Source organism: Gossypium raimondii, chromosome 13, assembly GCF_025698545.1.
Source record: "Gossypium raimondii isolate GPD5lz chromosome 13, ASM2569854v1, whole genome shotgun sequence".
Classification (NCBI taxonomy): Eukaryota; Viridiplantae; Streptophyta; class Magnoliopsida; order Malvales; family Malvaceae; genus Gossypium; species Gossypium raimondii.
The window spans coordinates 7,656,358-7,682,241 of record NC_068577.1 but is presented as its reverse complement, the minus strand read 5'-3'; the positions used below and the strand labels follow the sequence as shown (position 1 = coordinate 7,682,241).

Here is a 25,884-nt window from a genome sequence, read left to right as displayed (position 1 = left end):
TAGTCTCTTATGCCACAAATCAGTGTTATCAGCAAGGCTGGTGTATGCCTTTCTTTCTACTTGGCTAACATCCAACATGAAGCATCTATCAGTCATAGAGACTGAGATTAACTCCAGACCATTCATGTCTTGAACAGTACAACAACCATCCTTGAAAACTAATGTATAGCTCTTTTCAACTAATTGGCCTACACTAAGCAAATTCTGGTCTAAATCAGGTACAAAAAGCACATCTGTGATCGACATTTACTCGAACCAAGTGCTAACCAAAGACACCGCCCTTGCCCTTAGCCTCAATCACTTGCCATCTCCAATTCTAATCCTCGAGTGGAAGCTTCATCTCAGGCCCTTGAATGCGACTCGTCTGCGCCATATGGTGTGAGCAACCACCGCCTAGTAGCCAATCATTGTTGGCCTTGGTTGTGCCAACAAAGCAAGTTGTTGTGACCACATGCTCCTCCCGAGCTTGAATGTCCTCAAGAGTCTAGCTTGTTGCAGAGCGACCTCCATTGGTTTGCCCTTGCACACCTTCTCCACATGGCCAAACCGCTTGCACTTTCTACATGAATATCCGCCTAAACCAAAGAATACTTTTCAGAATGTGTTGTCTTCTTGCAATGAACACATGGTGGGAACACCCTTTTGCTTCATCTTTTCCCGACTTGACCCTTCTATTATGCCGGGCTTCTTGCCTTTTGCACTCACACTCGAGCCTTCACCGGCTTTAGCTTGGAAAGCGACTTCAGATTCTCCTCCCGCCTATTTGCCCTCCTTTGCTCAAGTGCATACAGGAGTTTATCACTCGCACAATGAAATGGTGATAAGTCCCTCGAGTCCTCAAGTGAAGAGATTTTGACTCAAATTTCTCGGGGAGAGTTGTAATGACCTTTTCAACAACTCGCTCTCTGTGAAGTCCACTCCTGTGAGCCTAATGTCATAACAATGGCCATTATCCCGTCTCGAGTAATCGCTTGATGGTCTCGCACTCCTTCATCCTCAAATTCTCAAAGTCTCTCCGAGGTTAATCACTTGTCGTTGCCTTGTCTTATCACCCCATGAACTCCTCCTTCACTTCTCCCAAGCTCGCTTTGGTGAGTCACAGCCATGATGCAAGTAAAATTTGCAAGGTGCCATAGCCTTATGCTTCTTGGCTCGCTCCTCAAGATGTTGCCTCATCTGCAATGGTGGGATTGGCTCTTAATGGAGGTGGTTCAAGATCATTCTCGATCACACTCCAAAGATCATGTGCACGGAGATAAGTCTTCATTTTAACTATCCAAATGTGATAGTTTTCACCAAAGGAACACCGGTGGAGGTGGTGGAGTGAAACTCATTCGCTAAACCGATTTTAAGTGCTTGATCCTTTCGATTTTAAGCTTTGCTGATGGTTTTGATTTAAACTCAACAAAGTACAAAAATGGCCTCTCAAAGATTCGGCTCATGATACCATTTGTGGGAACAATGGCAAAGAAGAAACATCAAACAAAGTTACAATACAAGTGTTTGCAAGATCAAGCAAGAAGAATCAAGCAAAGAAAAAGCAAAGCAAAGCAAAATGAACAAAATTGAATACTCAAAGAAAGTTGTAATCGAACATTACATTTTCATTCAAAATTTGAAATAAAAGGAGTTACAATTTGTTCATTTGACAGCTTACCTACTAATCTAACTGCCTCCACTAATTTACAACCAATGTAAGCTTAAGTCAAATACAAAATGAGTCGACATATCGCCTTTTACATCGCCTATCTAATCACTAACTTAATCTTACTAACTATTAAAGCTAGTTGCAATTAAACCGAACTAAATTACAACAAAACAAAACAAAGAATGTCGGTTGCTTCATTTGGTCCAAAACCATTCGTGCGCACCAAGCAAAATGAGTGAGCTCGATAGTCACGATCTCGACAGTAGCATGCTTCTGGCTCCATGTTGCATTGCAGTCCAGCTTTCAACAACACCTAGAAAGTGACCTGTAGTATATAATGTAGTAGACTTTGGGAGATTGCTTGTTGAAGGTATTTGAAAGCTTTCTGGTAATTAAAGAAACCCATAAACCAAAACTTAAAATCATCCACTGTCACAATTTCCATGTACTTTTGTGACGGTTTCTTCATGTTTTCACTCTCATTCACTCCCTTTATTTTCTCATGTGGAATCAAAACCTGCATCAAATTTGATATACAACAACATGAGAATTGATGGGTGCAAAATTATACTGGCGAGAGGGAAAAAATGATGGTATATACGAACCTTGTAATGAACTCGAGCATTTCTCCATTAGGAGAAGGGATTTTGATTGATCTATCACCGCAAAAGGCAACCTTTTGAGATGAGATAAAAAGTAAACCAGCTATGGGACTCATTGTTGTTGATAAATGGCATTGGCATGCCTTCAACAAATTCTCTCCTTCTCTAACACTAAACAATTGCTTGAAAATCTTCTCCACCCTCCTACTTGAAGAATTCTTGCCCCAAACTCAACTTTCCTTCACAGCTTTCACCGATCTTTGGCCCCACCTCACCGCAGCCCAAAAATTACTTGGTTTTCACATACATACATGCATATATATATATTTAGACTTTTAGAGTGGTTGATTTCATACCATGTTCTCGGACTTCATGTGCGAAAGTATCACTTTCTTCCCAATATTGTTTATCCTTTTAAGTACAAAGTTTCTTTTGCCCGCAATTTGCAAAGCTTTGTCATTAGTACTAAAACACATCTTCATTATGAATTTCTAGACACATAATGATTAAAATGTAGCCACCTACCTTTTCTAAATGTGTTAGACACTTCAACAGATGATGGAATCCGACACTGGCCAGCAGAATCCGGTAAGTATCTTCTCAACATTCGCTCAACTTGATACAGTGTTGATTTCATTGGAACTCCAATGACTTGTTCGAGTATTTGGTTCTTCATTTTTTTATGAATGAAGTGGAAAGATGATCAAAGGAAGAGAAGTTATTTTTGGTAATGGTTGAGGAATGAATCTTTGGAATTGGGAAATGGTATTTAAAGGGATATAGTTATGGTGGTTGAATTTAACTGTTTTGTATGTATGAGTCACCTCTTGCTCATCAAAGAAGGATAAAGGTAGAGAGCATAGACTTGTAAAATATAACATTTAAAGAAAAGATATCTTCTTTTGTGATATCCCCCAACATGTTCAGCAAATAATGTTGATTAGTTGAGACAACCTTTTGAAATGAGAAAAGATCTCAACAGACATCATGGATTACCCTTTTTTTCTCGTGTTCTGAATGTAAGAGGATGTGAATTTGAAACTTTGGCATTTTAGCTTTTTGATGTCTGTTACTGCGTTAATACTAGGATAAGAAAAGAAACGAGTCACCTGAATGACCAAACAAATTGCATGGTGAAAATTTGTGATAATATGCATTCAGCCATGTGAGATCAACGTTCATATCCACTTATCATCTTTCTTTTTAAAGACAGGTTATAGAGAGCTCAACTAAGTAGGTCTCTCCAATGTTCTTGGGAAATTCTTTCAAGATCTATTTGAATCTAAATGAGTAAATGTTGGTGTTACATGTCATTTTACAATAAAACGGATTTTGTTTTTTCAACAAAAAGAAATGCAGTTTGGGGATAGAGAAAGGGAAAACAAATGCTAAGATTCGAGTTCCGGACTTTCTGAACACATTTTAAGATTGATTGCATAAACGAAATAGACTAAATGTTGGAACATTGGCAGCAGCAAAAAAAGAATAGAGAAAACAGAACATGAAGCAAGGTGCAAGAAGCATTTTTACTTGCTCACAAATGTGCAGCAAGGGAGCTAATGGCTGATAGCTCATTCAGCTCATTCATTCAACTAGAAAAAAACATACATTTATAGTCAAATACATCACCGAATAGTCAACTAACCCCACTAATCAGCATTGGCACTATTAAAACATTGCTTGTACACATAAACAAGCCACCTAAACTAGTCATTCAACACCTAATGCATCAAGTTGTCATCAACTTGTCCATTTTAAACTAGATTAATTAGAATGAAACTAAAGAGAAACCTTGTCATTACAAAGAAGCATATGTGCTTCAAAGATGTCATCAAGTCGCATGCACTTCAACTACAAATGTAACAAAGACATGAGTGGCCAATTTCCAATACTCTTCCTTGGACTCCATGCTGCAAATACCGATCATTCATCAAGTTTTTTGAACTTGATAAATCCTTAGTTGCTTTGTTTCAAGTCGACCAATTCATTTTCTTCTTGCACAAACAGTTCGTGAGTATAGTTGCTTGCCTTCATTCTCGCCATTTTGGCTTGCAAATCGACAGCTCACACTTTGCTTACATGACTTCATCAGCTTGCAACCATACAACACGCATTGAGCTTCCACATGTTGTTGAGCTCACACCTTTGACAGACTCACATCTTTGCTTATTGTCTTCAACAGTGTCTTCATCAGCTCAGACTTTCCTAAGCTTGCGCTTTGACATCTTGCTAAGCTTGCATATTTGGAAAGCTCACACCTTTCCTTGAAACTCCTCCTTCACTTATTCAAGCTTGTTTGGGGTCTTATAAGTTTGAGCCGATGTTGTCTTCTCTACAAGCGGTCCTTAATGACTTGCTTGTGCTTTGACAACTTCTTTCTTTTAACAAGCAATGTAAGTAAAATCAATGGTCCCGTAAGACATAGGCTCATGATACCAATTGTTGGAACATTGGCGTGAAAAAAAAACAGAGAAAATGAACATGAAGCAAGGTGCAAGAAGCATTTTACTTGCTCACAAATGTGCAAAAGGGAGCTAATGGTGATAGCTCATTCAACTTATTCATTCAACTAGAAAAACATACATTTATAGTCAAATACATCACCGAATAGTCAACTAACCCCACTAATCAAGATTGGGACTATTAAAACATTGCTTGTACACATAAACAAGCCACCTAAACTAGTCATTCAACACCTAATGCATCAAGTTGTCATCAACTTGTCCATTTTAAACTAGATTAATTAGAATGAAACTAAAGAGAAACCTTGTCATTATAGAAGCATATGTGTCTGAAGATGTCATCAAGCTGCATGCACTTCAACTACAAAATGTAACAGCAGCATGGGTGGCCAATTTCCAATACTAAACCCAAGGTTTACTTTGGAGTTTAATGCCTAATAGCAATTTCTTTTCTTTGCCTTCTTCATGCCTTTTTTTCCTTCCATCAGTCAAAGGATCAATGAAATGATAAGTAAACTTAAGGAACTTCTAAATATAACCAAGAGTGTCCATTTATGACTAGAAGAAACCTCTTTTTTAAAGGTAAGGAAAATATCATAATTGGTCAAAGAAAAGATGCAACCTAACCTAGCAACTGTTAATGTGTTTTTTTTAGCACTCTTTTTCATCTTCAATTTGTAATCTGAGGTGGAAATGAATGGGCAGTAGGCCATGCAGATAAAAGATTTGCCTCAACTGGCTTTCCAATGCCCCAAAATCAGTCATTAAACTTTGGATAATAAAGGTTTTGCTTAACATAAAAGAAAACACAAGAATGTGAAGTAATCAAAAGGCTTGTTTTTGTCAAACATAAAGAAATAGACCATAGGATGACGTTGTTACTTTTAATGCTTGTTGCAAAAACAACTGCCACATCATGGCCACATGAGGACCACTCCCCACATGGCATGATGGCATTAAGTGTCCAAATCTTCAATTGACTTCAACAAAGTTTGGGTTCATAGGGTGGCAAAAAAGTTGATAATATGAGATTTTTCATTTTGGTCATTTTCAGGACTTTAAAAGTTCACTACAGTACTGTTGGCACATAATTAAATTAATCTTGTATAAATAAATTATGAAAAGTTAGAAGAGTGAAGAGACTTGAATATGAAGAGTGAAGAGACTTGAAGATGAAAAGTTACACACATGCATGGATGTCATAACTCTTATAGTATTTAAGTTATGTAAATGAATAGTCACAACTCCTAGCATTTAGTGATATAGATGAATAGTTACTTACAACTCCTATATAAAGAGTTGTACGTGATGAAGAATTAAGTAGAGTGATTGAAATAAAAAGTTTATTAGAAGGAATTTTATTTCTTCCATATACAAAAATTATTTTTCTTTTCATTATATTCTTTATCATTTTATTTGTTTTATTTCTCCAAATATTGTTCAATTTTCTACAAATTGGTATCAGAGCCTTGTTCGATCGAAATGAACAATTCTATTCCTCTTTCTTCTGTTCCCCAATTAACCAAAGAAAATTATGGCAAATGGAGTATCCAAATGAAGGCTCTTCTTGGATTTCTAGAAATTTGGGAGATTGTTGAAAAAGGTTATAATGAAGTTGAGGCTGAAGTGGAGGAAGGATTAACACAAGTTCAAAAAGAGAGTCTAAGAAAATTAAGGAAGAAAGATCAGCAAGCCTTATTTTGGATATATCAAGGAGTTCAATCATATGAAGCGGCTTGGGAAAAAATAGCTTGTGCCACCACGGCAAAACAAGCATGGGAATTTTTACAAAATTCATTCAAAGGAGATGAAAAGGTGAAAAGAGTTCGGTTGCAAACTCTTCGAGGGGAGTTTGAAAGATTGCAAAAATGCAGTCGAATCGGTTTACGATTCTCGTTTCACGGGTTTTGTCCATAGTCAACCAATTAAAAAGAAATGGTGATACTATGGATGATATTCGTGGTGTTGAAAAAATCCTCTGTTCTTTAGATTCCAGATTTGACTACATTGTGGTAGCCATTGAAGAATCAAAGGACTTGAGTACCATGACTATTGATGAACTCACAGGTTCGTTGCAAGCCCATGAAGAAAGATTAAACAAAAAGAAAAAGGAAGTAGATCTAGATTAAGCACTCCAGTCAAAGTTGTCTCGAAATAAGAAGAAGAGAGATTTTAAAAATCAAAGAGGAAGAGATCGTGGTCGTGGAAGAGGAAGAAATTTTAGAGGAAGAGGCTCAAATGCTCGTGAAAGAGGTGAAGATGCAAGCACGGAGAATGGATGGAAAGAAGCCAACCAAATTCAAAATTTTAGAGGATCACAAATAGAACGTGGACGTGGAAATCAAAGAGGAAGAGGTCGTGGCTATTTTGAATGTTATCATTGTCGCAAACCTGGTCATTTGGCAAGTGAATGCTGGTACAAGAAAGAAGAAAAAAATGAAGCTAATATAGTACAAAATAATCAAGAGCAAAAGCAAGAAACTTTGTTGCTTGTATCTCATGGTGGAGAGATTGATGATGTCTGGTACATAGATAGTGGTGCTAGCAAGCATATGACAGGTAACAAAAATTTATTTTCAAAGTTATTTGAATCTGATTATGGAGAAGTAAAAGTAGGAGATGGCAAAGCTTACAAAGTTAGCAGTGTTGGTGAGATGGCAAAGCATCTCTTGAAGAAGGGGTATGATATTCATTTCCGTGACATGGCTTGCTATTTGTCAAAGAAAAATCAGGTTGTTGCTAGAGTTGGAGTGGCATCAAATAATCTTTTCTCTCTCACCCTTCAAAATCAGAATATGTCTTGCTTTATTGGTGCTCATAAAGGAATTTCAAAGTTATGGCATGATAGATATGGACATTTGAACTATGGAAATTTGGATATGCTTTCAAGGAAGATGATGGTCAGAGGTTTACCAAAAATCGATCGGTTTGATGATGTTTGTGAAGCATGTCAACTTGGAAAGCAACACAAAATTGCTTTTCCTTCTCAATCCTCGTGGAAAGCAAGAAGACCATTGCAACTTATTCACTCAGATCTTTGTGGTCCAATGACAGTTTCATCTTTGGGAGGTAATCGCTACTTTATTTCTTTCATTGATGATTACTCAAGAAAGTTATGGGTGTATTGTGTCCAAGAAAAATCAGAGGCTTTTCAGAGATTCAAAGATTTCAAGGCAGAAGTGGAGAACTTTACTGGGCTGAAAATTAACACCTTACGGACAGATCGTGGAGGTGAATATTTTTCAAAAGAATTTGAGAAATATTTCCGAGATAGTGGCATCCGGCATGAAATGACAGTCCGCCATACAGCTCATCAAAATGGTGTGTGTGAAAGAAAGAACAGAACAATTATGGAAATGGCTAGATGTCTTCTTAAGAAGAAGAGGTTATCAAGAAGATTTTGGGCTGAAGCTGTTTCCTGTGCAGTTTATCTTATAAAAAGATCACCGATAAGAAGCTTGAAGAATTGCACACCACGAGGCATGGTATGGTATAAAGCCTAGTGTTCGTCATCTTAGAGTATTTGGGAGTGTTGCTTACTCTCATATTCCAGATGCAATGAGAAGCAAGTTGGATGACAAGTCAGAGAAATGCATTTTCATTGGCTATAGTGAAAGAAGTAAGGCATACAAGTTGTACAATTCGATGACAAAGAAGATTGTGATAAGACGAGATGTTCGGTTTGATGAAAATTCCATGTTTGAAGATATGGAAATTGAAAAGGAAAATTTGCCAATTTTTCCTTTTGAATTTGAAGAAGAAGAAGAAGAAGTAATTGAGAATGCTGAAGATGATGCTCAACTAGGAAATCCTCCTACTTCCCCAAGTTCTTCATCAAATTCTTCTTCATCCAGCCCGATCCGAAAAACGAGAAGCATCCAAGAGTTATATGATGTAACGGATGAAGTTGTGCAAAATGATGATGTATTCTTTGCTTTCTTTGCAGGAGAAGATCCAATTTCATTTGATGATGCATATCAAGAAGAAATATGGAGGAAAGCCATGAAAGAAGAGATTTGCTCAATTGAAAACAATGATACATGGGAACTCACAGATTTACCGCCGCACAAGAATTCAATTGGAGTTAAATGGGTGTACAAGACAAAGATGAATCCGAATGGCTCTATCAACAAGTACAAGGCAAGACTGGTTGTAAACGGATATAAGCAAAAGGAAGGAGAAGATTTTACAGAGGTATTTGCTCCAGTTTCAAGACTTGAGACAGTTCGGTTACTTATTTCTCTTGCTGCCCAAAACAATTGGAAAATGTTCCAAATGGACGTAAAATCTGCGTTTTTGAATGGTGTTCTCAAAGAAGAAGTCTATGTTGATCAACCACCAGGGTTTGTCAAAAGAGGAGAAGAAGAAAAAGTTTACAAGTTGAAGAAAGCTTTGTACGGGTTGAAGCAATCACCCCGAGCTTGGTACAGCCGCATGGATTCTTATTTTCAGAAGTGTGGATTTCAGAAATCTCCATATGAGCATACTCTTTACATCAAAGGAAATTCTCAAGGAAGTTTCATGGTTGTAAGTCTCTACATTGATGATCTTATTTTCACAGGAAATGATGTGAAGATGTTGAAAGAATTTCGGCACTCAATGATGGCAGAATTTAATATGACAGATTTGGGAGAACTTCATCATTTTCTAGGCATTGAAGTTCATCAATCCGAGAAAGGAATTTTTATTTCACAAGAGAGCTACGCAAAGGAAGTTCTAAAAAAGTTCATGATGGAAAATGCGAATCCAGTGTCTACTCCATGCATTACAGGTCTGAAGTTATCTAAAGAGGGTGAAGGAAAGCTTGTCAATTCCACCATATTCAGAAGTTTGGTTGGGAAGTTGATGTATCTGACTTCGACAAGGCCTGACATCGTGTATGTTGTTAGCTTGGTGAGTAGATTCATGGAGAAACCTTACTCCAATCACTGGGAGGCTGCCAAGAGAATATTGAGATATGTGAAGGGAACCATTGATTATGGAATTTTCTATAAAGCTAATACATTAGTTGCTCTCATTGGTTATACGGATTGTGATTTAGCAGGAAGCATTGATGATAGCAGAAGCACTTCTAGTTATGTTTTTCACCTTGGTAGTGGTGCAGTTTCATGGAGTTCAAAGAAACAATCAGTTGTGGCGCTTTCGACTACAGAAGTTGAATATATCGCTGCATCTTATGCAGGATGTCAATTGATTTGGTTACGTGGAATTTTGGAGAGTCTTAAGCAGAAGCAGAGCAAGTCAACGATTTTGTTTTGTGACAATAGTTCTACTATTTCGGTCACAAAAGATCCAGTTCTTCATAGAAGGACAAAACACATTCGCATTCGGTATCACTTCTTGAGGGAACTAGTGAATAATGGTGATATTCAAGTTGAATATTACAAGACAGAAGATCAGATGGGTGATATCTTCACAAAGCCGCTTAGTGGACAAGTCTTCAAGAAAAATGTTGAAAGGTTGGGAGTTCGAAGCAAGTTTAATTTAAGGGAGGCATTGTTGGCACATAATTAAATTAATCTTGTATAAATAAATTATGAAAAGTTAGAAGAGTGAAGAGACTTGAATATGAAGAGTGAAGAGACTTGAAGATGAAAAGTTACACACATGCATGGATAGTCATAACTCTTATAGTATTTAAGTTATGTAAATGAATGGTCACAACTCCTAGCATTTAGTGATATAGATGAATAGTTACTTACAACTCCTATATAAAGAGTTGTACGTGATGAAGAATTAAGTAGAGTGATTGAAATAAAAGTTTATTAGAAGGAATTTTATTTCTTCCATATACAAAAATTATTTTTCTTTTCATTATATTCTTTATCATTTTATTTGTTTTATTTCTCCAAATATTGTTCAATTTTCTACAAGTACTTCATTCTCCCACAAATATTGAAGCAAAAATCATTGGCAGAAAATGCTTACATATTTTTGTAAAGAATTCATTACACCTATTATGTGTATAAGAATTGTATGCCTACATATATGAGATCATAGCCACCTTCAAAGTCTGTAGCATAACATAATTAAGTTCAACTTCTTAGCAAATCAACCTGATATAGTGATATATTTACTTCAAGAACCAACAACAGACCCTTAATAATTTAACACTTCAATCTTGGGCTGCATTCACTATGTTACTCGGATTCAGGCAACAAAGCAATAGTAGATATGAATATATATCCGTCACAAGTACATTCAATTTTTAACAAGTTTTTCCATGTATTTCATCATGTTCCTGGTCGTCTTCCAAGCTACCTACTAACTGAAAAACCGATTGATTTGAAGTGTTCTTAGATATGCTGCTCATAACAGAAAAATATGTTAGGGTTCTTTTGTTTTACACTTTTTCCACCATGAAATTTCTGAGCATGGACTATTCTAGTGCTAATGGATGCATCAGAGAATGTGTTGGATCTTTTAAGAAGGAGAGGTTGAAACCGAAGCAAAAGATGAAAAATGGAGAAGTCAATTTTTGGTGAACTGTTTCATTAAAAAAACTGATACATAGTTTACATGAAAAATTATGCTTAAATAAACTAAAAGTAATAATAAAATATTACAACTTGGCTTAATTTAGTGACTAGTTTCATATAACTTTCTTTTTCATTTGCTGATTTCTGTCTAATTGTCTACCAAAATGTTTAATCAAAATTTATCACAGTTTCAGTGCAAGTTGGCAAGTTGGCAACTTGCAGAGTGAAGAGCTTGTAGGTGAGCTCTCATGCTTGGTGAGCTCACAATGTTGGTGAGCTCGCACATTTTGGTGAGCTCACAGTTCGTAGTTCACAGGTGAGCTTGCATCTTCTGGTGAGCTCAGAGTTCGCAGTTAGCATGGATGGTCATTTCGCAACACTCATTCTCCATGTTTCGAACTCCAATATTATAACACATTTTTTCAAACGTCATCTTCTCAAGGGGTTTTGTTAGAGTATCAGCAAGTTTGGATTTTTCCCTGCTCTCAAGCTTGTGCTTCGATGAGCTCGCACTTTTGTAGCATACATTTCACTTAGCTTGTAGCTTGCACTTTTCATAGCTCACACATCTTTCAACACACATTTTTTTTGAGTTCGCAACTTGCATTTTGGTGAGCTCACAGGCTCACACTTCATCCTGCTGCTTGCTACTGCATGATTGGCCAATTTTGAACACTCTTTCTTGACCATTTTGCAGCAAACACCAATGTTGTTTTCTCGTGCAACTTCTTCAAAAATTGTAGACTCCCATTTTGCTAAGTCACACCTGTGATAAGCTTCAACAATAGACCTAGTGCTTTTAACAAGAAGATCATCAAAGCCTTCATCTTCATCTTTATCTTCAACTTTAGTTATATTCTCAATTGTTTTTGATTTGCACACTTGATTGACTAAGGAACTTATTGTTCACATGTCCCTGTCTTTTGTGCCAACTATATGATTCATCCACTGAACTGGTATAGGCTCTCAAGTCCATAAAATTCTAATCCAGCATAAAGCTTCTATTATTCATAGGGACTATCACAACTTCCTGTCCTAATGAATCAAATATAGTGCAGTATTTTTCTTCGAAAACAACAATGTATTTTTTCTCAATCAATTGACCAATGCTAAGGAGATTACGATCTATTTCAAGAACTAAAAGCACATATGTTATTACTTTAGTACCTGTAGGAGTGTTGATTAGCACATCTCCTTTTCCTACTGCTTCAATGTACTGTCCATTTCCAACTCTAACTTGTGAAATGCAACTTCTGTCAATCTGCTTGAAGATGCTTTCATCTGATGTCAAGTGGTTTGTGCATCTACTATCAACAAGCCAATTTTTTCTTTGTTTGTTGGAAGGTTCGCATGGTGCCACGAACTGGGCTTCGTAGGAGGTAGCAAGCTTGGCTTTGCAAGAGGTAATGAACATCAGTTCTTCTTTATCTGCTTTTGGTGTTTGTGCCTAAGCATTTTGTTATTGTTGTGCGTGCCCATTATTCTTGCACACCCTCTCCATGCCCAAATTGTTTGCAACTTCTACATTGAATATCTGGCCTGAACCAGCAATACCTCTCTGGGTGATTGGTTTTTTTGCAGTGAAAGCATGGTGGATTTTTTTCTTGCCACCATCTTTCCAACTATCATCTTTCTTCTGTGATCCCTAGAACTCCTGCTTGAGCTTATCTTCTGTGATCCCTAGAAAACCTGCTTGAGCTTATCCCAAGTTTGTTTGGGAGTTTCACAGGCCATGATTTTTGTGAAGATCACGTCTGAAACACCATTTTGTAGGCAAGACATTGCCTTATTTTTTTTGGCACATTCCTCATTGTATTGTTTCATTTGAGTAAGAATGGGATTTGGCCTCAACACTGCTGGTTCTATTTCAGCATTTACAACCTCCCAAAGATCAAAGGCTTGGAGATAGGTTTTCATTTTTACTACCCAGATGTGGTAGTTTTCACCTGTAAAAACAGGGGTGGTGGTGGTGTAAAGTTTGTTGAAGACATTTTTTATAAAAAACAGGTCTCAAAGATAAATGGCTCTCGATACCAATTGTTGAATTTTTGAAGAAGGAGAGGTTGAAACTGAAGCAAAAGATGAAAAATGGAGAATTCAATTTCTTGTGAACTGTTTCATTAAAAAACTGATACATAGTTTACATGAAAAAGTATGCTTAAATAAGCTAAAAGTAATAATAAAATATTACAACTTGGCTTAATTTAGTGACTAGATTCATATAACTTCCTTTTTCATTTGTTGGTTTCTGTCTAATTGTCTCTCAAAATATTTAATCAAAATTTATCACAATTTCAGTGCAAGTTGGCAACTTACAGAGTGAAGAGGTCGCAAGTGAGCTCTCATGCTTGGTGAGCTCACACATTTGGTGAGCTCGCAGTTCTAGTGAGTTGTTCTGGTGAGCTCATAGTTCGTAGTTCGCAGGTGAGCTCGCAGTCTTAGTGAGCTCATAGCTCGCAGTTCGATAGTCATTTCACAACAAAAGGAAAAAAAAAAAAAAGTCCAAAATGCTGCCCTACCCATAAATCTGCAATATTTAACATTTTCCGTTTTCCAAAGTTGACTATACAGATGCATGTACATACTATCCCTATGGCTTATTTAGAGATTAAACAAATGAAAGCCACAAATTTGTGCTTGCAAATAAGCAAATCTTATTCAGGCTAAATCAGAAAATCGGTAACTCTCCTTTGTACAAATGGCAGCTGATACGAGGGGGCTTCTTATTGGTTGCCCTATAGTTGGAGCACCATACACACCAACACCAGCTGGTGCAGCAGGATGTTAACGGTGCTGTTTGGCTGATTTTTCAGATGAGCTTCCAGCTGCAGCATCGTTTTTTGACCAGTGATCGGCCCTTGGGGTGCTGAAATATCTCCATTCTCGGCACTGGTGGTATTGTGGATGATAGATCTCCTCCAATCTTTACTCATGGAGAAACATTTGTAAGCCACCTAGAAAGTGACTTGTAGTACATCATGTAGTAGTCTTTGGGAGATTGCTTGTTGAAGGTACTTGAAAGCTTTCTGGTAATTAAAGAAACCCATAAACCAGAACTCAAAATCATCCACTGTCACAATTTCCATGTACTTTTGTGACGGTTTCTTCATGTTTTCACTCTCATTCACTCCCTTTATTTTCTCAAGTGGTATCAAAACCTGCATCAAATTTGATATACAACAACATGAGAATTGATGGGTGCAAAATTATACAGTCAGAGGGGAAAAAACAGATGGTATATACGAACCTTGTAATGAACTCTGAGATATTCTCCATTAGGAGAAGGGACTTTGATTGATCTATCACTGCAAAAGGCAACCTTTTGAGATGAGATAAAAAGTAAACCAGCTATGGGACCTGCTGTTGTTGATAAATGGCATTGGCATGCCTTCAACAGCTTCTCTCCTTCTCTAACACTAAACAATTGCTTGAAAATCTTCTCCACCCCTCCTACTTGAAGAATTCTTGCCCCCAAACTCAACTTTCCCTTCACAGTTTCACTGATCTTTGGCCCCAACCTCACTGCAGTTCCAAAAATTACTTCAGTTTTCACATACATACCTGCATATATATATATAATTAGACTTTTAGAGTGGTTGATTTCATACCATGTTCTCGGACTCCATGTGCGAAAGTATCAGCTTTCTTCCCAATATTGTTTATCCTTTTAAGTACAAAGTTTCTTTTGCCTGCAATTTGCAAAGCTTTGTCATTAGTACTAAAAACACATCTTCATTATGAATTTCTAGACACAACAGATTAAAATGTAGCCACCTACCTTCTCTAAATGTGTTAGACCCTTCAACAGATGATGGAATCCGATACTGACCAGCAGAATCCGGTAAGTATCGTCTCGGCGTTCGCTCAACTCGATACAGTGTTGATTTCATTGGAACTCCAATGACTTGTTCGAGTATTTGGTTCTTCATTTTTTTGTGAATGAAATGGAAAGATGATCAAAGGAAGAGAAGTTATTTTTGGTGATGGTTGAGGAATGAATCTTTGGAATTGGGAAATGGTATTTAAAGGGATATAGTTATGGTGGTTGAATCTAACCTTTTTGCTTGCATGAGTCACCTATTGCTCATCAAAGAAGAATAAAGGTAGAGAGCATAAACTAGTAAAGGCTGATTAGTGGAGATATCCGTTAAAAAAGAGAGTAGATCCTAACTGACATCATGGGTTGCCTCTTTTTCTCTTGATCTGAATCTAAGAGGATGTGGATTTGAAGCTTTCTGAGGTGGCATTGTAGCTTTTTGATGTCTGGTACTGCTTTAATACTAAGATAAGAGAGATAGTAACCTCAATGACCAATCATATTGCATGGTGAAAAAGATTTGATAATATGCAGTCAGACATGTCAGCCATGTGAGATCAACTGCCATATCCACTACTTAAAAAAACAGGTTATAGAAAGCTCAACGAGTAGCTCTATCCAATGTTCTTGGGAATTCTTTCTAGTTCTATTTCATTCTATAGGAGTAAATCTTGGTGGTCCATATCATTTTACAATAAAAAAGGTTTTTGTTTTTTCAATAAAAGAAGTGCAGTTTGGGGATAGAGGAAGGGAATCAAAATGCTAAGATTCGAGTTTCAAACCTGCTGAATATCTTTTAAGACCAACTGTATGAACATAACGGGTTAAACCAAGGTTTACTTTGTAGTTTAATGCTAATAGTAATTCTGTAATATAATTTTAAACAGCTAAAAATGGTTTTAAACATCTTCATTTTCTTTTCCTTTTTTATGCCTTTTCCCCCCTTCCATCAGTCAAAGTATCATACAGAAACTGATAAGCAAACTTATAATATTTCTAAATATGACCAAGAGTGTCTATTTATGACCTCAAGAAACCTCTTTTGAAAAGGCAATGAAGTAATAGAATTATCTGAGGCGGAAATGAATAGGCAGTAGGCCGTGCAAATTAAAGATTTGCCTAAACTTGCTTTTACAATGCCCCCAAAATCAGTCATTAAACAATGGCTATAATATAATAAAGCCTTTGCTTAACATAAAAGAAAACACAAGAAACTGAAGGAATCCATGGCATGTTTTTTGGTCAAAGCTTAAAGAAATATATACCATTGGCTGCCTTTGGTGCTTTTGATGTTAGCTGCAAAAACACCAACTGCCATATCATGGCCACATCTGCATCATTCCCCCACATGGCATGATGGCATCAAGTGCCTGGATCATCAACCTTCATTGAATTTAACAGAGGTTTTTGGTTCACTGTTACAAAAAAAGTTGGTAATGTGACACCTTTTTTTAGTCATTTTCAAAATTTTAAAAAGCTTACTACAGTGCTTCAGTCTCCCACAAATATTTATGCAAAAAAATTCATTGGCAGAAAATGCTTACATATATTTGGGAAGAAATCGATACACCTATTATGTGTATGGGAATTGTTTGCCTACATGTATGAGATCACAGGCACCTTCAAGCAGCATAACATAATTCAGTTCAACTTCTTAGCTTTTCAACCTCATATAATGATATGTTTACCTCATGGAAATCAACAACAGTTCTTTAATAATACACTTCATTTTGGGACTCAGGTGCGAGAGCAGATACCATCATTGGTACGTGCATTTCTTTATAAGATTTAGCATGTATTATCTTGATCTTGGCCACTTGCCAAGATATCAACTGAAAACCCAATTGATTAGAAATTTTCTTAGATATGCAGCCCATAATGGTAAATTATTTTTGGGTTTTTTTTATTACAATTTTTCCATGAAACTTCTGAGCATTGACTATTCTAATGCTAATGATGCATCAGAGAATTAATGAGGGAAAAAAAGAAGAAGAAGAAAAAGGTGCCAAAAAGCTGTCCTACTCATAAACCTTGCCATATTTAACATTTTCCTTTTGCACAGTTACCTATATATAGATACATGTAAATACTCTCTCTATGGCTTATTTAGAGATTAAACAAATGACAGACATAAACTTGTACTTGCAAATAAGCAAATCTTATTCAGGCTAAATCGGAAAACCCGATAACCCGATATCTACACAAGCTAGTCGTCTTCTGTCTTTTGTACATTTGGCAACCAAACAGCATGTTACCTATGAGCAGATGTATGCGGAATTGGGTATGTCGCAGTACCCATGTTCATCGGTGCACCATGAACTACTGCTCCTGGTACAGGAGCTCTCACTCCGTAAGCCATATGTGCCGGGGCAGGAAGATTCACTGGTGTGCCAACTGCTGAGACGAGGGGGCCGCCTCCTATCGGCTGCCCCATAGTTGGAGCACCATACACACCTACACCAGCCGGTGCAGCAGGATGTTGAGGGGGCTGTTTGACTGATTTTCCAGATGAACCTCCAGCAGCAGCACCGTTTGTTTGACCAGTGATTGGCCCTTGAGGTGCTGAAATATCTGCATTGCCAACGCTGGTGATATCGTGGATGCTAGATCGCCTCCTATCTTTGTTCATGGAGTTCAACCGAATGAAATACTTTTGTGCATGACTTGCCACTTGCGTTGGCGTTCTTGTGACCACAAAGTTCCGGGATATGCTTCTCCAGTCACCTTTTCCATATTTATCCAAACCAAGAAGAAATAACCTGTTTTTCAAGACAAAGATATCATTACAACCATAATATGAAAACCCTATTGGTCAAATGTACTATCAAAATACATCTCAAAATTCATAGAATAAGAATAAAGACCATCCTTCCTAAAGCCGTCTCTCGACTAAAAGAAAAATCTGCTTATGAGATCAATCATGTCAGTATTTTTTTTCAATGTGAAGGAAGCACAAATCTCAAAACTCCCAAAAAGATCATATTAATTGTCAAGACTTCAACAGAGGACGGTAACGAGAAGACTAGAAAACTACATTGTTGATTACAACCAGATGGAGAGGGAGAGAATAAGCGATGGAGGAGATGCCGATGACAATTACAATGTTTAAAAACTTAACATATGACCCAATGTTATATCAAGCTGCTCATAATTACAGCTGTATTTTAGAAACCCAAACACTTCAAAGTTTAAACAAAATTGACAAACTCTGAGCGCCAACCAAGCCAAAAAGGTGACTTGGGGTTATTCAAGCAAGAGTAGCCTAGAAACCATCATGTATCGGAAAGTCAAATCTGTTTATAGTATAGCAATTTTCCGATATGACCCAGATTTGTCTCCTTCAAACATACCTTAATAGATCTACTTCAAGGGGCATATAACTAGATCACAGTACATGCTTTTTCACATCCTATAGAAATTCTAGCTGTTACTGAAAATTAATCCAAATGGGGAAGAACTTTAACCACCGAATACTAAACCATGGAACCTTACCCTTTTCTTCCTCTCGGATTCTTCTGAATAATGCCTCAGCTATAGCTAATAGGCCTACGCTTCACACTAACAAGTCCCAATAAGACAAGCAAGTTAAGGCAAGCCTCTGGAGAGTCATGCCTAACAGTTATAAAACCAGAGTCTATAACAGTTGCACTAACAGGATTCCTCGTGTTAATTCAAATTTTATGACATTTAGACCTTATCATGGATCAATCAAGGCAATCACCATAAAGTAACAAGTAGCCAAGAACAGCTTTATGATCAGTTTTCTTCAAGTGTTTGCAATCTTCTAAAATGTTCTAACTCGGCTTGTGACATAAGGCTCTGGAAGACTCCTTATCCTTCCCATACAGCTTTTAACATCACAGCAAACACCACAATCCAAATAGATAGAGAAATTGACATCTTTCACTTGAATCTACGTTTATCCTTTCTTCTACATATCCTTTTCTGCAGACGTTCTTTAGATTACCAAGTTTGATTGCTGCCTCTCTAAGAAAAGATTACAACTATTCTCAGAATTAGCATCTAATATCATGCAATACTCTTTCCAAGGAAAATCCCCCGTAACATTTAATGTCCAATAGATTGTCATATACGGTCTTTCACCAATGGAGTTTCTTAAGTATGACCGATCCCAGGTTATGAACATTTCCTCTAGGCTAGGAGAAGGTTTTATAGACAAACTAAAGCTAAAAGAATATGTTCTGTAACAATCAAATTCAGGGATAAATAACTGATCAGGAGAACGGATACTGAAACATTGAAAAGGTTAAGCCGTCTTAGTACCCCTTTTTAGCCATGTGTCCTTTTGGGCGGAACAAATATTCTGATAATTACTTAAGCACAGTCAAATATATATAACTGAGACAAAAAAATTCAAGCCTTCATGCTTTTAAAAGAAATATATAACAAAGAAAAATCTTTCAATATATATGCATTTAAAACGCACAAGCTTTAAGACACCAAAATGTTAAGTTGATATTTATCATCATAGTAATCTCGCATGTTACTGGCTAAAAAGAAACCATGCCTCTTCAATGGTATCAGATATCACTGTTTTACAGGAATTGAAGTTATTTGTAGTGCATACAAAATTCACCAACATTAAATTACAAGAAAGTGCAAGATAAAGTTTAAGCATAGACACGGCATTTATAACTCATATTGGAACCATAAAATGAAATCATCACAGAAGCATACTGGAATATATGTATCATAAATGTCAAAATATACAGAGTTATCAACTCAACGACTCTAGATCATTCAGTTTTGAGAATGGGAATTAATCAGAGGACTTGTAAGGAAAGCCTAGTCTTCAGTGAGGAATTTAACACTTAACCAATTAATTCACTGTAGCTCAAATTCAACAATTAATTCATTTGTACTTCTAGTAGCTATGATTTTCTGAGTGTTTTCATGGCAGTGTATTCTATAGCTCCCACACATGTAACTCCAGGTTTGGATCCTTAACCTTCAGCATGGCCCACCATACATGCCCGGGATGCGTAGCCAAGTATCCTAAATTGCATCCATGTGTATTTCTGAAGAGGGAAATTTCTATTTGACTTAAATCTACATAGGGGAAAAGAGGTGAAAACCAATATTTATAATATCTATAGGTACTTACTATCATGATGATACAAAATTGACAGAATTTCTACTTACAACTAATTATTAGTAACCTAACTGGGGAAAAAAACTAAATTTATACTTTCAGTTAGTCAGATATTTTGTATCAAACCCACCTCAAATAGGGCAAATATCCACCACACATGTGAGGCATAATCCAGTTAGACGGTGATTTGACAGACACTTGAGCTAAAAACAACCCCAATGGTTAAATTTGATGAAAACTTGAACACACCACTCAAATAGTTCTTACTTGTTAAGGCATGGTTTTCCTCCATAATGTGCAAGAGATATGCGAATCAAATTGTGCAACAGACCATAAGTGGCTATATAACCTAAACACCATTTCGTGAGACTTGGTTGATGAAATAAATCACATAGGTTATTATTATTTTCATAAGTTTTTTTCCTATGCGGTAGCTGGGTGAAAAGTTAATTCTCTACCATAAACCTTCTCAAGTTGTCCCTTCCACATCAGAACCAAATTTGGGAAGCACATTAATAACGGAACCATATGCTGTCATACCAGAAAAGCACGTTGAACACATGCCAACAGAAAGTAGTAAAAACCTAAAATACCGGTTTTAAGTTAAAAAGTATGGCTATGTGGTGGTTTCCAAAAGCTTGGCACACGTCAGACAAGATTAAATGGTTAATCTGCAGATAACAGCCACAAGTGCCATACAAGATTAAATGATCCATCTTCCACGTGGTAACATTGAAATTCGATTTTCACTTAATTATTCACATCAGTTCAGGATATATTATTCATCTAATGGCCATCTACTCACTGACAGACGTAACGCACAGCAGTGAAAATGCCATAGAAGATCTTATCTACCTGACAACTAACTAACAATAAGCAACCAATAGAATTTTTAATGGTGGAAAGCAATTCCTGGAGATGTTTTCTTTCTTTTTTTTTTAAAATAAAAATAAAGGTTCTAAGTATGAATAGGATATGAGATTCCAAAGCATAACAAATGCACAGAGTTGCTAAAAATAAAGCATGGAGAATAGTAAGTGTTAAAGTTCCGTAGGGCAAAACAAAATCAAGATGCTTATAAAGGACCTTAAATCAATCAAAATGAAAAACTGAAGATAAAAAATCTAAAATCAGAAGAACTGATTTTTACCTGTGCTCATCCTCTGTCCAAGCAATCCCCTTGCGACGTTCCTGATCTGACCTCGAACTCTTACTCCCCTGATTTGACTCACTGTTATAATGCCCTAAATTGCTGCTTCCTTTTTTACCAGTTCCTTCGTCACCAGCATGGCCGGCTGAACCATCAGAAGAATCGTACGGAGGGAGAGGCACACAACCAGATTCAATCTGGTTAATGTCATCCTCTAGAAGCTCATAGTGCTCTTTAATCTCTTCCAAAGTTTTCCCCGGCACATCAGCTGCAATTTTCTCCCACCGATCCGCAGAGTCCTCGGGATAGGTTGCAAGGGCATTCTCGAATGCCCTATCTTGGTCCCTGCTCCACTCGGAGCTATTGCCAGCTTCTTCCACAGTCATCTAGGCTTGTCTCAATCTACTATCCAGAATATCACCTGCAGGAAAAATGAACTGAATTCATTAAACGGTCAAATTAGGAAAGCTAGTAATGCATATCCAAAATCATGGATTTCCGAGAATAGTTCTCAGATTATTTCAGTAGTGGATTTCACTGACAACAGGTACAATGGAATGTTTAAATTACGGGGAAGAAGAGATATCAAACAAAAAAGAGTATGCAAAACAATTAAAAATAGACCAAAAAATGCCAAGGGAGCTTAACCATAGATCAATTCCAATAAAATTCAGAAAGCCCCCATAGAGTATGTGAAGAATTCAATACTGGTTTGCTCCATCATTCAAAACCTGGACTTTTGTGAACTGTTGAGCTATTGATGAATGAAAAGACAACAAAGAAAAAAACCATAAAATCAAAGACAATAAATGGCATTTAAAACATTAAAAATTAGAGATTAGTGAATAGTGAACTTGATGGTAAGGTGGTTAGGGTTTCTGACTCTGAAATATATATATTAAAGAGACAATGCAACCAAACAAGGAAGAAAACCCAGAAAGCTATTCAGAATTCAAGTTGCTATTTTCAAATCCAACAAAAACTCAATAAATCCAAAAGGCTACTTGATATAGTTTAACCCAGAGTCCACATAAAATTATCCTGCTACTGCTTAATATATATATGTATAGCAGCAAATTCTTCAGCTCCTCATTCTTCGTTTTCTTCTGCTAATTAGATGCTTAGAAGAATCAACAGTACTTATCAGAGAATTCAAAAGATCTCCCTTTCAAGTTTATATAAGAACCAAGAAAATAAAAATCAATTAAAGCACCCAAAAGATCAAATTGCATTTATGAGGATGCTTTAAGTTTCATTTCACGGTTTTATATTTCTTCTAAAAAAAAATCATCAAACTTTAAGCAATAATCAAAAGAATTTTCGGATACTAACAAAAATAGGAAACAAACTTTCTTAAAAAAAAACTTTCAACGATGCCAAAAGAAGTAAAACTCAATTCAAGGGTTCCTTCAGAAATATATATATAATTTTATTTTCTCATTGAAGATTCCTACACAGTAACTCCAGGACTAAAGCAGAAAAAAGCTAACCTCATATTCCTTGCTGTTTCACTGTAGAAATCACCATAAATTTGAAAGACAAGCTACAACTAATATCAAGATTCTGACACTTGAACCAACCAAACACATAAAAATCTAACCTTTGATGGAGCCAAATCCTACTCCATCCACTATCAACCTTTCCAATTTTTCTTTTTCTTTTTTTTTTCCAAAATGGGTAAATATTTCTGCTATAAGTTTATATATTTAAAGTACATGTAAAATTTTAACAACAAACACGCATAAAATTCAAAAAAAGGAAAAAAAAAAACCCAAAAAATAAAATCTCAAAAAAAGAACCAATTATTTGACAAATTTACAAAGGGCTTAGTACATACAAATTATAGATGATGTTGATGGGTTATCCTGAAAGTATCTACAAAGGAAGTTGCAGGATGGGTCAATTGTCCCATCACTTCCTGCAATAACTTTGCTACAAATAGTTACAGCTGGGATTGAAAAAGCCTTACACCCTTCATCCCAAGTTGCTCAACATACACATTACACTCTAATCTGCCATTAATTTCTGCCAATATCATAACAAAGAGAAACTAAAATATATTTTATATTAAAAAAACCCCACTTTTTCAGAGGAAAAATGGCAAAAATTAACAAATTTAGATATCAGTAGAGAGATGTCATACTAATACTATAAGCATCCATAATCATTGGCTATAAAATCATTACCTTTCTCTTACTTTTTCTTTTTCTTTTTTCTTTTCCCGGTGCTTCTTGTTGGATAGATAGAATAAGAAATTAAGGAAGAAAAAAAAGCAAAGCAAAGTTTCAATATTTAATTTTATCAACAAGGTTACTCTTTTGGTCTTGTCTTTTCTCTTTTTTTCTTTTATCTGGGTTTCTCGCTTTATTTTATAGCTTTTAATCTAAAATATATTTTTTAAAATGGGGTATTTTTATTTTGTTAAATTATGGTTTTGATCCTTCTACAATATTAAATTTGATATTTAGTCTCTAAATTTTAATTTGATAAGAAAAGATAAAAAGAAATATATATATTGAATTACTAAACACAAACGAAAAATAATAAAATTTTCATTTATTTTAGAACAAAAAGTTCAAAAATTTTAGCACCTATTCAACATAAAATCAAAGTTGCAATTGTAAAAGTAGAAAAGTCGTGAAATTAAAGTATAAACTTAAATCTCAAATTTAAGTATAATAAAGGGACCAAAATCATAATTTGACCTTTTTTATTTTAATATTACCGTTTTTATGAAGCAAAAGGCAAAGACCGAGTGAAGTGGACCTTTTGGGAAGCTTAATTTGGGAATCCAACATTGTAAACAGATGTTTTTGGCTTATGCCTTTTTATTACATTTAGGGATAAACTAAAAGTGTGACTGTCTAGATACAATGTGCAAGCTGTCATGTAATTATGAAATAACAAACCAACCATTTTTTTCCACGTAGGCAATAAGTCAAAATTCACGAGTCTAACAAACCACATGCTCCCTGGCCCATGGTTTTAATTATTGCAATGTATTGTGTTTCCACTTCCCACTCGACCCAAGTACAAAATTATTTTAACCGTGGAAATTAAATTTTAATTTTTATAATAGTAAAATATAAATTTTAAAAAATTAAATTAAAAATTTATTATTTTAAAGGGTCAAAAAAGTTAAAGTATAATTTTTTATTAATTTATTTTAAAGAGTTAAATAAAAATATTATTTTAAGAAAATCGAGACCTATATCAACTCTTAAATTCACCCTAATAGTAAGGTTGATGTCCTTGCTTAACTTTTTTTCTTTAAAATATTTCAAAATTCTAGTTTTCTTTACATTACAAGTAATAATTGTTAAATAAACTTAAATGAAAGTTAAGAGTTATGTAAGTGAAAGGTCAAGAGTTGAAAGGTCAAGAGTTATGTTATTTTTTTAATGGGTTTAAATTAGTAGTTTTTTGTTTATGAAAATGAAAGGTCAAGAGTCATTGGTTTATGATTATTATTAGATTTTAATATTTTCAGTTTTTTGTTGTTTTAAAGGGTAGACTATAACCTATAAATAGTTTGTAAGCTTTTGATTTTATAAGAGAGAACAATTTTAATATTGAGAACATTTTCTTCAATTTGGTATCAGAGCCATGGAGAGTGTGACTAGTAATGTGCCATTGTCTCGACTAACAAAGGTGAACTATGAGAATTGGAGCATCCAAATGAAAGCCCTTCTCGGGTCTCAAGATGGTTGGGAGGTGGTCCAAGAAGGTTTCTTAGAACCGACAACTACTGTGGGATATACGGCAACTCAAAACAAGGCGTTAAAAGAAATGCGGTCGAAAGATAAGGCGGCATTGTACATGTTATTTCGAGCCGTTGATGAGTCGGGCTTTGAGAAGATTGCAAGTGCGACAACTTCAAAAGAAGCGTGGGACATTTTAGCAAAGGTGTACAAAGGAGCCGACCGAGTTAAACAAGTCTGCCTTCAAACTCTTTGTGGCGAGCTGGAAGGCATGAAGATGAAGGAATCGGAAGGTGTCTCCGACTACATCACGCGTGTTCAAACCGTGGTGAACCAACTCAACCGAAACGGAGAAGCGTTAACCGATGCACGAGTTGTGGAAAAGATTTTGAGATCATTAACTGATAGTTTCGAGAATGTCGTATGTGCCATAGAAGAGTCAAAAAATCTAGCAACGCTCACAGTCGATGAACTTGCCGGTTCTCTCGAGGCACATGAACAACGTAAGAAGAAGAAGAAAGAGGAGACACTCGAGCAAGCACTTCAAACCAAGGCATCAATCAAAGACGAGAAGGTTCTCTATTCTCAAAGCCTTCGAGGTAGAGGTTGTGGTCGTGGAGATCGAGGAAATGGTCGTGGTGGAAAATGTCGTGGTCAAGAAGGGAATTATGAAGAGAATGAGCATTCAAACCAACAAAATTGGCGTGGAAGAAGACGTGGTCGTGGAAGAGGCAGATGGTCGAATTATTCCAATGTCGAGTGCTACAAGTGTGGCAAATATGGTCACTATGCGAAGGATTGTAACTCTGATAAGTGTTACAATTGTGGTAAGGCGGGACATTTCGCGAAAGAATGTCGCGTCTCAAAAAAGGTGGAAGAGACAACCAACCTAACCACGGAAAATGAGGAGGC

At 36.1% G+C, this 25,884-nt stretch overlaps 2 protein-coding genes across 6 annotated transcripts; both read right to left on the bottom strand.

The window, feature by feature from the left end:
• Positions 1 to 13,707: 13,707 nt before the first annotated feature.
• LOC105783407 (putative GEM-like protein 8) lies at positions 13,708 to 15,606 on the bottom strand. The gene is made up of 4 exons (XM_012608846.2): positions 14,970 to 15,606; positions 14,800 to 14,880; positions 14,439 to 14,713; positions 13,708 to 14,349 (listed from the first exon to the last, which is right to left on the bottom strand). The coding sequence occupies exons 1-4, from the start codon at positions 15,118 to 15,120 to the stop codon at positions 14,146 to 14,148; spliced, it is 711 nt and encodes a 236-aa protein (XP_012464300.1). The 5' UTR covers positions 15,121 to 15,606; the 3' UTR covers positions 13,708 to 14,145.
• A 1,399-nt stretch (positions 15,607 to 17,005) lies between these two features.
• Positions 17,006 to 23,617, bottom strand: LOC105782982 (transcription factor SRM1). Of its 5 annotated transcripts, XM_052626580.1 has the most exons (4): positions 22,762 to 22,963; positions 21,920 to 22,025; positions 21,272 to 21,692; positions 17,006 to 17,767 (listed from the first exon to the last, which is right to left on the bottom strand). In XM_052626580.1, the coding sequence occupies exons 3-4, from the start codon at positions 21,655 to 21,657 to the stop codon at positions 17,260 to 17,262; spliced, it is 894 nt and encodes a 297-aa protein (XP_052482540.1). In that variant the 5' UTR covers positions 21,658 to 21,692; positions 21,920 to 22,025; positions 22,762 to 22,963; the 3' UTR covers positions 17,006 to 17,259. The 5 variants fall into 5 exon arrangements, with proteins under 5 accessions (XP_052482540.1, XP_012463578.1, XP_012463579.1 ...); XM_012608124.2 differs by lacking the exons at positions 21,920 to 22,025; positions 22,762 to 22,963 and adding an exon at positions 23,458 to 23,617; XM_012608125.2 differs by lacking the exons at positions 21,920 to 22,025; positions 22,762 to 22,963 and adding an exon at positions 23,109 to 23,294.
• Between the last annotated feature and the right edge of the window lie 2,267 nt (positions 23,618 to 25,884).

Coding starts and splice junctions, on each gene's coding strand:
- LOC105783407 (XM_012608846.2), bottom strand. CDS start 15,120: ATGAAGAACCAAATACTCGAACAAGTCATTGGAGTTCCAATGAAATCA. Junction 14,881..14,969: donor GTCTAACACATTTAGAGAAG/GTAGGTGGCTAC, acceptor TGCAAATTGCAG/GCAAAAGAAACTTTGTACTT. Junction 14,714..14,799: donor ACATGGAGTCCGAGAACATG/GTATGAAATCAA, acceptor TTGGAACTGCAG/TGAGGTTGGGGCCAAAGATC.
- LOC105782982 (XM_012608124.2), bottom strand. CDS start 21,657: ATGACTGTGGAAGAAGCTGGCAATAGCTCCGAGTGGAGCAGGGACCAA. Junction 17,768..21,271: donor TGGACAGAGGATGAGCACAG/GTAAAAATCAGT, acceptor CTTGAAAAACAG/GTTATTTCTTCTTGGTTTGG.